The sequence below is a fragment of the Phragmites australis genome, chromosome 11 (genome assembly GCF_958298935.1).
Source record: "Phragmites australis chromosome 11, lpPhrAust1.1, whole genome shotgun sequence".
Taxonomy (NCBI): Eukaryota; Viridiplantae; Streptophyta; class Magnoliopsida; order Poales; family Poaceae; genus Phragmites; species Phragmites australis.
In genome coordinates this window covers 19,645,296-19,656,171 of record NC_084931.1, presented here as the reverse complement: position 1 = coordinate 19,656,171, position 10,876 = coordinate 19,645,296, and the positions used below count along the sequence as shown (strand labels likewise).

Genomic DNA, 10,876 nt, shown 5'->3' with positions numbered 1-10,876 from the left:
ACAAGAGAAAGAAGTCCATTTTGACTGCGAATCCAATTCTTTTCTCTCCCGAATTTCTTTCTCTCATCCGAATGACTTTAAACGAATCGCTCTAGAGTCACAAAACAAATTACACAAAATTAAACATAATGCTTAAGAAGCATAATTATGCTTAATTATGTGATTATGGAATTTGGGACGTGACGGACTGGTCTCTACTTCGCTTTCAGGATTTTAAATCCGTAGTAGGTTATAGCTCTCAAGTTCACAAAATCTGCGCCAAGCTGAAGTTCTGTGGTCAAACAGTATCAGATGATGACATGATTGAAAAGACATTATGCACTTTTCATCTATCATTCTGGGTATTGCAACAGCAGTATCGCCAACAGAAATACATTAAATATTTCGAGTTGATATATACATTGCTACAGGCAGAGAAACATGATGAACTTCTTATGAAAAATCATCATAATCGCCCAACAGGCGCTACTCCACTTCCTGAAGTACATGCTAATACTTAGAATACTAATAAATTTCGTGGCCATAAATGGAACAACATGAAGGGTAAAGGAAAGTGGAAGCCTTCCAATATGCAAAAAAAGCGTGGTATTGCCAAAGACAAAAGTCAATTCAAGAATAATACCAAAGACAACTCTCATGCTTGTCAGTGCTGTGGATGTAAGAATCATCGTACAAACAAGTGTTGGATTCCTAGGCACTTAGTGGATTTATATCTCAACTCTATTGGGAAAGGCAAGCAAGTTCATGGAGACAAATTTGAGCACACATCAATGAACAATCTGCTGACGATATGGTCGCGGGATCTTCTCAAGATGTTCCTCTGAACAATCAAGATCCGGTTCATCAGAAGGAGGACGACCCCCTCAATGTGGATGATATGCTCATGGAATTTCATTCCCAAGACATATTCGGAGATCTCTCTTAGATTTTTGACTCATCCTAGTTGTCATTAGCCTAATATTATCCTATTAAGTGTTGTATATTGTTTCGTTTGTATCCAAACATGTACCTTTGACATGTATTAAATAATATCAGCACTTTATTCTATACATGAGTTAAATTCCTACTGAATTTTCTCCTTTATATATATAGAATCTTTTACGGGACACAAACAGATGGAGAAAGAAGAAATTTGTTTAGTGGATAGCTGTACCACTAATTCAATCTTACGAGAGCAAAAATATTTCCATATATTACATAAGAAACATGGAAATGTTATGACCATCACCGGTCACGATGCATTGATTGTGGGTTCAGGTCGAGCCACAATAAGACTCCATATCGGTACAAAATTAGTAATCGAGGATGCACTCTTGTATTCTGATTCAACTCATACCTTACTCAGTTATAAAGACATTCGTCTTAATGGCTTCCATATTGAAACTCAAACTGAGAATGGTGATGAATTCATATTTCTCACCAAATCCAACAGATTTAACAAGAAGGTACTTGAGAAATTTCCCTCATTTTCATCTGGATTGTACTATACGTACATCACACCCGTAACACATGTTGCATTTAAAATAATTTTTCAAAATCTTGATAAGTTCAAGACTTGGCATAATCACCTTGGTCATCCTAGCATTGGGATGATGAGAAAAATTATTCGCAATTCTATTGATCACAACATAAATATTGCAAGATTCTCATAATCATCTGATTTTGTGTGCACCGCCTATGCCACATGGAAGTAATTTTAAGGTCTTCTTACCTTAAAATTAAACATGAACATATTAATTTCCTTGAACTTATTCAAGGAGATATATGTGGTCCAATTCAACTTTTATCTGGGCCTTTCAGGTACTTTATGGTGCTTATTGATGCATCTACTCGCTAGTCACATGTGTGCCTCTTGTCCACATGTAACCATGCTTTGGAAAAATTAATAGATCAAATTATCAAATTACGAGCTAATTATCCTAAACAAAGGATAAAGTCCATTAGAATGGACAATGCTGCAGAATTATCTTCACGAGCATTTAATGATTATTGCATAGCTCTAGGTATCAATCTAGAGCATTCAGTACCATATGTTTATACTCAAAATGGTCTTGCTGAAGCTCTTATCAAGAGAATAAAATGGATTGCTCGACCACTTTTACATAATTGCAAATTGCCTACATCATGTTGGGGTCATGAGGTCTTGCACGCCGCAGATTTGATTCAAATCAGACCAACTACAGATCATGCAACCTCCCAGTTGCAAATAGTATATGGAAATCAACCAAGTATTTCTCATCTGCGAATTTTCAGTTGTGTTGTATACTTACCGATTCCACCACCGTATCGTACTTCAATGGGCCTCCATAGAAGATTGGGCGTATATGTGGGATATAATTCTCTGTCAATTATTAAATACCTCGAGCCCCTTACAGGGGACTTGTTCACAGCCCGGTATGCTGATTCCATCTTTGATAAAGATAATTTCCAAGCATTAGGGGGAGACTTGTACCATAATGAATGCCGAGAAATCAATTGGAATGCCACTGGCTTTCAATATTTAGATCCACGTACTTTAGAATCTGAACAAGAAGTTCAGAGGATCATAAATTTACAACACCTTGCAAATAACCTGCCAGATGCATTTACTGACCACAAGGGTGTCACAAAGTCTCATATTCCTGTAGCGAATGCACCAGAAAGAGTGAATGTACCTTATAAAACCACTCATCTCCCAAATCCCAGTAAGAGGGGGAGAAATCTGGTTGCAAATAATGCTTCTGAAAAGCAATCGCTAAAGCAAAGGAATATATCTTCAAAGTCAGTAAATGAAAATTAACCTATTGTTGATAGACACCAATTGGATGCTCTTCATTCAAGACCCAGCACAACTATGCACACTAATCTTGGTGTTGGGACATCGGAACAATCTAACTCTATGGTGATGGGAAATCCTGAGGAGTTAGAGGAAGTACATGAAATTTCCACAAAGTATATTGATTCAGGAGAATCTTATAACCGTAAGACTACAATTGTCGATATCTATTTCTCCTCAAATATTGCCAAAAATCTCGAGGTAGATCCAGAACCTAAGACTATGGAAGAGTGCCTCATGCGCTCATACTGGATCAAATGAAAGAAGGCTATTGAGGCAGAATTGAGATCGCTTGCTAAAAGAGGGGTATTTACATATGTAATACCTACTCCTCCAAATGTTTTTCCCGTTGGATCGAAATGGGTTTTCCTTCAGAAAAGAAATGAAAACAATGAGGTAGTGAGATACAAAGCGAGGCTTATAGCACAAGGGTTCACGCAGAGACCCGGCATCGATTATAATGAAACCTATTCTCCTATTACGAGTGGAATAATGTTACGATACTTAATCTCATTGGCGGTTCAAAAGGACTTATCCATGCAATTAATGGATGTGGTGACCACTTATCTATATGGGTCACTTGATTCGGACATATACATGAAAGTCCCTGAAGGGCTTAAGATTCTGAATCCTAAGGCAAATCGCAACATGTTTTGTGTAAAGTTGCAAAAGTCACTCTATGACTTGAAACAGTTAAGTAGAATGTGGTACAATCGACTAAGTGAGTTCCTTCTTCTGAAGGGTTACTCTAACAACGATGATTGTCCTTGTGTGTTCATCAAGAAATCCCTCACATGATTCTGCATCATCTCAGTTTATGTTGATGATCTCAACATTACTAGAACCACACAACATACAAAGGAAGCTAGCAATCATCTAAAGACGGAGTTTGAGATGAAGGATTTGGGCAAGACCAAATTCTACTTAGGTTTATAACTTGAGCATCTCCCATTAGGAATATTAATTCACCAATCTGTATACATTGAAAAGATATTGTAGAAGTTCAATATGGATAAGTCATATCCATCGAAAACCTCTATGGTCGTTCGATCCTTGGATATGGACAAAGATCCATTTCGACCTAGGAAACAAGGTGAAGAATTATTAGGGCCTGATGTCCTATATTTAAGTATCATATAAGCACTTATGTACCTTGCAAATTGTACAAGGCCTGATATTACATTTGCAATTAATCTTTTAGCTTGATATAGTGCTGCTCCAACTAAGAGGAATTTGGTTGATGCAAAACAAATCCTTAGGTATCTAAACGGTACTAGAGATCTTGGTTTGTTCTATTAAAAAAAACCAAGATATGACCATGATAGGTTATACTGATGCTGGCTATATGTCTGATCCTCATAATGCCAGTTCACAAATTGGATTTGTTTTCCTATATGGTGGTACTGCTTTCTCGTAGAAATCATCAAAGCAAACTCTTGTTGCTACTTCCACCAATCATTCTAAAATAATAGTTCTATATGAAGCCTCTCGTGAATATATATGGCTTCGCAGAATGATAAACCATATTCAAGGATCATGTGTGATTAATTCATCAGAATCTCCCACCATTTTCTACGAAGAATAATATTGCTCGTATTGCTCAGATACAAACATATTATATAAAGAGTAATATGACAAAGCATATTGCTCCTAAATTATTTTTCCCACAAGAGCTACAAAAGAGTGGAGAAATAAATATCTTGCAAACGAAGTCATGTGAAAATCTAGCATATTTATTCACTAAGTCATTGCCCATTTCTATATTTCAGAAATGTATTTGTGGAATTGGCATGAGAAGACTTCGAGAATTGCAGAGTTCAGGGGGAGTTAATCCTAATTTTATAACATGTTTATGACAATTAGATCATACATACTACATTTCCCTTTATGAGTTTTACTCTTTAGTTTTCTCATATAAGGTTTTTAATCAGGCAATATCAATACAAGTATATATGCCATATCATTTTCTCCTAAGATTTTTCTCACTGGATTTTCAAAGAGTTTTTCTATGGTATATTACAATCACAACTCTCCTCATATTTTTTCCACAGGAATTTTAGAGGAGTTATTCATTGATCAATATACAAATAACAATTCGATCAAGGGAGAGTGTTGCGGTTAATCTCATTGCCACCATCCGCCCATGGCGGTTGCTATCCAGGCACCTGTTGGTAAAGGGTTGCCTTCCCAACAGGTGCCCCTTCTACCTGTATAAATATACATATATCAATCAATAATTAGGATGAAACTCATATCTATCTATTCTATCTATTGTGTCGATCTTGAGTTTTAACGATTTCGAATTTTTTCTACAAGTCATCGTACAAGTGAGTGAGCTCTTTGATCACTCACGTGAATAGCAAGCAACAAGATGTCTAATTTTTATGAAAATTTCTCACATAAATAGCTTTTCTCGTGATGTTTTAAACCGCACTTCCTATATAAGAGTAAAATACACTAACAGTCATTAAACTTGTCCCACAGCATCCTCAAAACATCTCTAAACTCCTAAAATGCATATTTGGGTCCCTAAAGGATCACTAACCGCTCAAGATGAATTCTGAAGCACAACATTTCAGTAACATTTTGTTTGAATCATATTATGTTTGCACCCATTAGATAGAGAGTTAACTTCTAACAGTGAACTGGCAAGCATGTTCCAATACAAACGGAGGGTGTACCTTGCTTCTGTGACAGGTCCGTAGAGAACTTCCGGGCAGGCAAACCAGGCCGCAGACCATTGAACCCAGAAAACGGGACATAGATGGATCTGAATCCCCGAAGTCTTGGTGACTTCGTTGCTGACGCGTAGACCATAAGCGATGACGCGCGACTTCGGTAGATCCTCGTCCGACATAGATCATGGGAACGCCTAGACAAATTCTGTAGCACTAAGCCGAAAGGAAACAATAGAACAAACCAATGGTTGAACGATGATACAACGCAGCAATGAATGATACAGCAAGGATAAAATTGCTGCATAAGGAAAGACGGCAAATTAATGGCCAACCAGCACAAGCAGGATGCATAAACAGATATAAACTGAATGCCACCGCAGATACTACCTCAAGTTACTACTGATAAATTCAACTAGATTGTGGAACTCATATCACTTCTGTCATAGCACAAAGTTAGGGAAACATGATAACTTTGCATCCTCGCAGGTACGTAGTAAAACATAACAAACACCTGAAGAATTATCGAATGGCAAGACCTGAACTGGTTTTTTTTTTTTTATGGAATGGAATAGCAATGCTAATTGACCCATGCTAACTCAGAACAGAGTGCTCATAATCCATGTTGTAGTCTTTTTGTCCGAGCTCCACAGATCCAAAATAATTTCTGAAGGTTTTGAGTGCATCTTTATTTCACTCAGATTTAGCCTGCAAGCAACCAGAAACCAAATTAATACATATGTTTTAGCATACTAATGAGCAGCCAAAGCTTCGGGGTATGTTAAATACAGGAGACTTGAGATCGGGACAAACTTCTGCTCCTGGTGGGGCTCTTGCTTGCAGACTTGTCACAAGGGGGCTGCACAAGACTTGAATCATCACATGGAAAATATTGTTGAATACAAAGCAGTACTTGTTTCAAAGACTTACAGAAGCAGCTGCAGCTGACTGGGATCTGGATGGCGATCTGAAAAATGTTGCAAAAAAAAGAGAATGTGTTACTCTTACTCCGTAATGCTGCATGAATTAAGTTTGATCCAAATATGATAACAAACATACATATGGGCAAAAACAAACATTATGGGAAATGTTTGGGTGAGCACATGAGATGTCTACCTATCTCTAACCACTCAGTCCTTTTTAGGAATATAACAGAGCTCAAAATAAATTTGGAAATTGCATGCCTTCAGTCTTCAAGAAAGGGAATATTACATGTCTTAAAAAAGATGCAGTCACCACGGATTGATCTGACCCAACAGGGCCAAACATTTCTTTTTGCAAATATATAATTCTTAAATGAAACCTCAACACTAAGGCTGTTGTTATATATTTGCGGATAAGGGTTATATTTAAGAATAGAACTGCTTAAGTCAATAGTATTTCGATTATACCACAAACTCCAGTCCATAAATGTTTAGTGCCAGCCCTATCTTGCACCTATCACTGGTTGTAGTCCATTGTCATATAGTGCGTCACAATCCAGCTGAACTATCCAATGTTCCAAACCATCTGGTTCTCAATGTTCCAATATCCTACCAATGCAATCCCCAGATCATCGCATGGCCCAAATCTAGTAAAAGACAAGAGCAAATCTTCAACGATGAAGGACAGTTATCCAGTCATATGCATGTTCAATAATCAGATGCAGTGGAAACACAAAAGTCATGTTAAGAAAACAAGTGCATTGACAAACATAAGCCATAAGGTGCAAATCAGAAGGCAAATTTCAATCTATTCTTGTCATAGCTTTTTCTTCCTTGCAATTGTTAAATATCAAAATTTTGGATGACATGTAGTTTTGAATAACATAAGTGTTCCCAAATTCCAGCATTCCCTACAAAAACAAGAGTGTTCATACCTCGCTTTATCAGGTGACTTTGACTGAGAAGTAGACCTAGATCTGGATCAACAAAGAACAATGCATAAGAAGATCTGCTACTACTGCTATAGCTGCACTAATAAACTCATTTTAGCTTGACGAAATTTAACATACCTCGGACTCCTACTACTGCTATAGCTGCGGCTTCTGCTTCTCGTGTAAGAGTGGCTGCGGCTTCTGCTTCTCGAGTTAGAGCGGCTACGGCTTCTGCCTCTGGAGCGCGAGCGGCTGCGCTTAGAATCATATTCTCGCACCTGTAGAAGCACAAGTTAGATGAGAGCATGTAAATCTTCAATCATGATGAGGTGAAACAAATGTGTAGATGCAGCCTTTCAATACTACTAATCAAATGGACAGGGAGTACATACGATAGCCATACCCTGATATATGTCCGTGAAAATGCATTACGAAACTCTGAGTCATCAAGCTTCCTTATCTATAATGCAAGGATAACAAGTTGTCAGTATATATCTACATGGAAATCTCTGCACATGCATGAACATGTAAAGAGTAGGGCATCTCATGAAGTTTCTCGTTTTCAGTTATTAATCAACCATTCTAATATGAACATCCAGATGACAGGGTCCATAACATCTATTTCAAAAAGCAAGATGCAAAAAAAACACATCCAAACCTACCGCACGTTTCATATCTTCATAGTTGGTATAATCAGCTACTCCAATAGTTGCTGCAACATAAAATGTTAATGTCAGCAGTATCTGAGTATCATCAAAAGATACTGAAACATGACTTCTAAAAAGCAAAACAGTTTGAATGACAGTCATGTTATCTGAAAAACTAATTGCAAATTTACACTAACATTGGGGACAGGAAAGCAAATGAGAAGTGTTCGCTACTAACCTCCAGCCTCACGGTAAACATCAGAGAAACACACATCACCAGCTCGCCGCATATGATCCTGCGCATGAAAGTAAAAATAAGATTCATGAAGCATGAAAATTGTTTATGAGCTCAAATCTTCATCAAACCTTGAGATCTTGCCATGATGCTGAAGAAGGTAATCCAGTAACCATAACTGCATAATCCATGAATTGACATAATAAGATCAGGGAAATCTCTCACTCAAGTATGTGAAACTTGGGAGTTAAAAATACTAACCGCGGTAATCAGAACGTCTAAATGCACCACGTCGTCCAACACTGCTATAACTGCTTGATCGATCAAAAAAAGAAGGTCCTCTTCCACCATGAGCTAATTCCACCTGGATATAAAGTTATAAACAACATTAGAAAAACACAGATAGCCAGGCTCTCTGAAACCTGGCGATCCCTCATGGAAGAAACAGGTACGCATATAAGTTCCACCTACCCGCAACCTATTGCCATCAAAATCGTATCCATCACGACCATAAATTGCATCTTCAGCATCACGTGGGTCTTCAAACTGCAAAAAGCATCACTTTGTTGTTAGTATTCCACCGTTTTAGGTCTCTCTACATTATTGATTTTAGAGAATAATTTACACAATCCTTGTTTAACTTTAATAGAGTGCTTAGCAAAAATGATTTATTCCATTTGTTATTAGTGTCATGTACATTAGACATGTTGTTTAGGGGCAATGAGCATTTCAGGTAATCTTCTTTGAGTTTCCTTAAAAGTAGACACAAAACCTCTCTAAAATTTGTCACTCAATCCATGGTTTGTGATGATTGATGAAAATAATTAATGCATACTACAAATTTTAAATGCAAACGTAATGAGAAAAAAACATTCTCGCAGCGAGCAGACAACAATATCCTTACCTCAACAAAAGCAAAACCAGGAGGCCTTGGAGGAATTTTCAAGTCAATATCCACAATACGACCATACTGCAGAAGCAGAAGTAATAGAAAACACAAATCAACATCCAGGAACGTTTGATTAACCAAAATAGAGATACCAACAAAAATTAGCAATCTGCAATTCCACACTGTCTTGTCTCCTGGAGACCCACCCACAAAAGATGACGATAAAAGGCAAACACAACTGACAGTGAAGTTCACACTGAACTGAACTTCCAAGCATCACCAATATATTCAACAAACCTTAATTATGTTATGACTCGAAGTAAAAACGCAATAAAAAAAACTCTGTTTGATGCACACAACTGTAGTTATAGTACTCTCAATAGTTCTTATTGTAAGACGAACGCCAATATGAACAACCCCAACATTGCACATAGGCACCTCTTTCACTTCAACAACACTAAGCCAAGAAAAAAAAATCTTTTCCTAACAAGTAACAACACCCCTAATCTCCATATGGTACTCTTAAAGCAAATTTCAGAGAACCGGGCAATAGCTTAGTTGGTAGAGCCTCTAGTTGAGAGGCCACCCACCCGGGCTCGAACCCAGGTGCTCGCAGGTCATGTGAGTACCTCCCTAAAGGTTCAGTATTCCCCTCTCTTAAGACAAAGCCTCCTCGTGGTCAACTTTTCTTAAAAGCAAATTGCAGGCTTGACTACACCACAACAACCTTCCCTCTGATCTAGCATTCTCTTAACAGAGAAGAAGCAATGCAAATTGGGCCAAACGGTATCAGTTAACCCAATCCAGTCAACTGCTCACCTTGTAGAAGAGATCCTCTACTTCCCTCTCACGGATGTCGCCTGGGAGATTGCCCACGTAGATCGTGCAGCTGTTCCGCCGGGTCATCGTTCCTGCAGGAACAAGATCAAATTAGCCAGCAGCACGAATAAACCCATACAAATTGTAAGGAATAAAACGAGAAGGGCACTAGCCAATTTCAAACATTCATCCATATAACCCTAGTGAAACAAAACAAACAGGCGTAGCATCCCAAAAACCCTACGCTATCCAACCCAGCACAACGAAATCAGTTGCATACCAGTAAAAACGAGCAATCCTACCCAGGAAGATACCGCATCCTGCGCGCCGAGGCGAGCAAAATGCTCGCAAAAGTGCGGTATCAACGAGTGGCACAGGACGCGCACCAGAATCCGACGGAGACTAAGGTTCTCGGGGTGGAGAGGGGTTGGCCTCACCTGCGACTCGGAAGCGGCGAGGTACGACGAGAGGAGGAGGGCTCGACTTCGAGAAGCTTCGATGGCGGGCGTCGCGAGGTGTTTGCGCTGGCCGCCGCGAGAAGCGAACGAAGATATGAAGGGAGAGGGGTTCGTGCGCTTCATGATTCGTGCGGGGTGATCCAGCCGTGGACCCTACACGGGCTTGGCTGGTCTGGACCTGGGCGGGCCCGGGACCCGGACCCGGTAGTAGAGCTGTTTCAGGGGCCATCTCGCAAAACACGCAAAGGCCGAGGGGGTCTGCGGGAAAGTGCAACTGCCCATTGCCGTCTCCGTCCTCCTCCCTCCAGGGGTGGGGGTGGTGGTGGTTAAAGATGACCAAATGGGCTAATCGGGTTGGTCCAGCATGGGTCCAGCTCGGCACGGCCCGATTGGCGTGCTGAGTCGTCGGCTCACGGCACGACCCAGCTTTCACCGTGCCGTGCCGGGCCGGCCCACGGCACGGTCGGCACGACGGGCCCGGCC

General features: G+C 39.5%; 1 protein-coding gene across 6 annotated transcripts; it reads right to left on the bottom strand.

The window, feature by feature from the left end:
- Nucleotides 1-4,778: 4,778 nt before the first annotated feature.
- Nucleotides 4,779-10,505, bottom strand: LOC133885656 (serine/arginine-rich-splicing factor SR34-like). Of its 6 annotated transcripts, none has more exons than XM_062325393.1 (16): nucleotides 10,373-10,505; nucleotides 9,936-10,027; nucleotides 9,132-9,197; nucleotides 8,699-8,773; nucleotides 8,489-8,591; nucleotides 8,359-8,405; nucleotides 8,231-8,288; nucleotides 8,008-8,057; nucleotides 7,749-7,805; nucleotides 7,484-7,623; nucleotides 7,349-7,390; nucleotides 6,882-7,060; nucleotides 6,421-6,457; nucleotides 6,280-6,349; nucleotides 5,497-6,198; nucleotides 4,779-5,022 (listed from the first exon to the last, which is right to left on the bottom strand). In XM_062325393.1, the coding sequence occupies exons 2-12, from the start codon at nucleotides 10,020-10,022 to the stop codon at nucleotides 6,979-6,981; spliced, it is 807 nt and encodes a 268-aa protein (XP_062181377.1). In that variant the 5' UTR covers nucleotides 10,023-10,027; nucleotides 10,373-10,505; the 3' UTR covers nucleotides 4,779-5,022; nucleotides 5,497-6,198; nucleotides 6,280-6,349; nucleotides 6,421-6,457; nucleotides 6,882-6,978. The 6 variants fall into 6 exon arrangements, with proteins under 6 accessions (XP_062181377.1, XP_062181378.1, XP_062181373.1 ...); XM_062325394.1 differs by having other exon boundaries at nucleotides 6,304-6,349; XM_062325389.1 differs by lacking the exon at nucleotides 6,882-7,060.
- Between the last annotated feature and the right edge of the window lie 371 nt (nucleotides 10,506-10,876).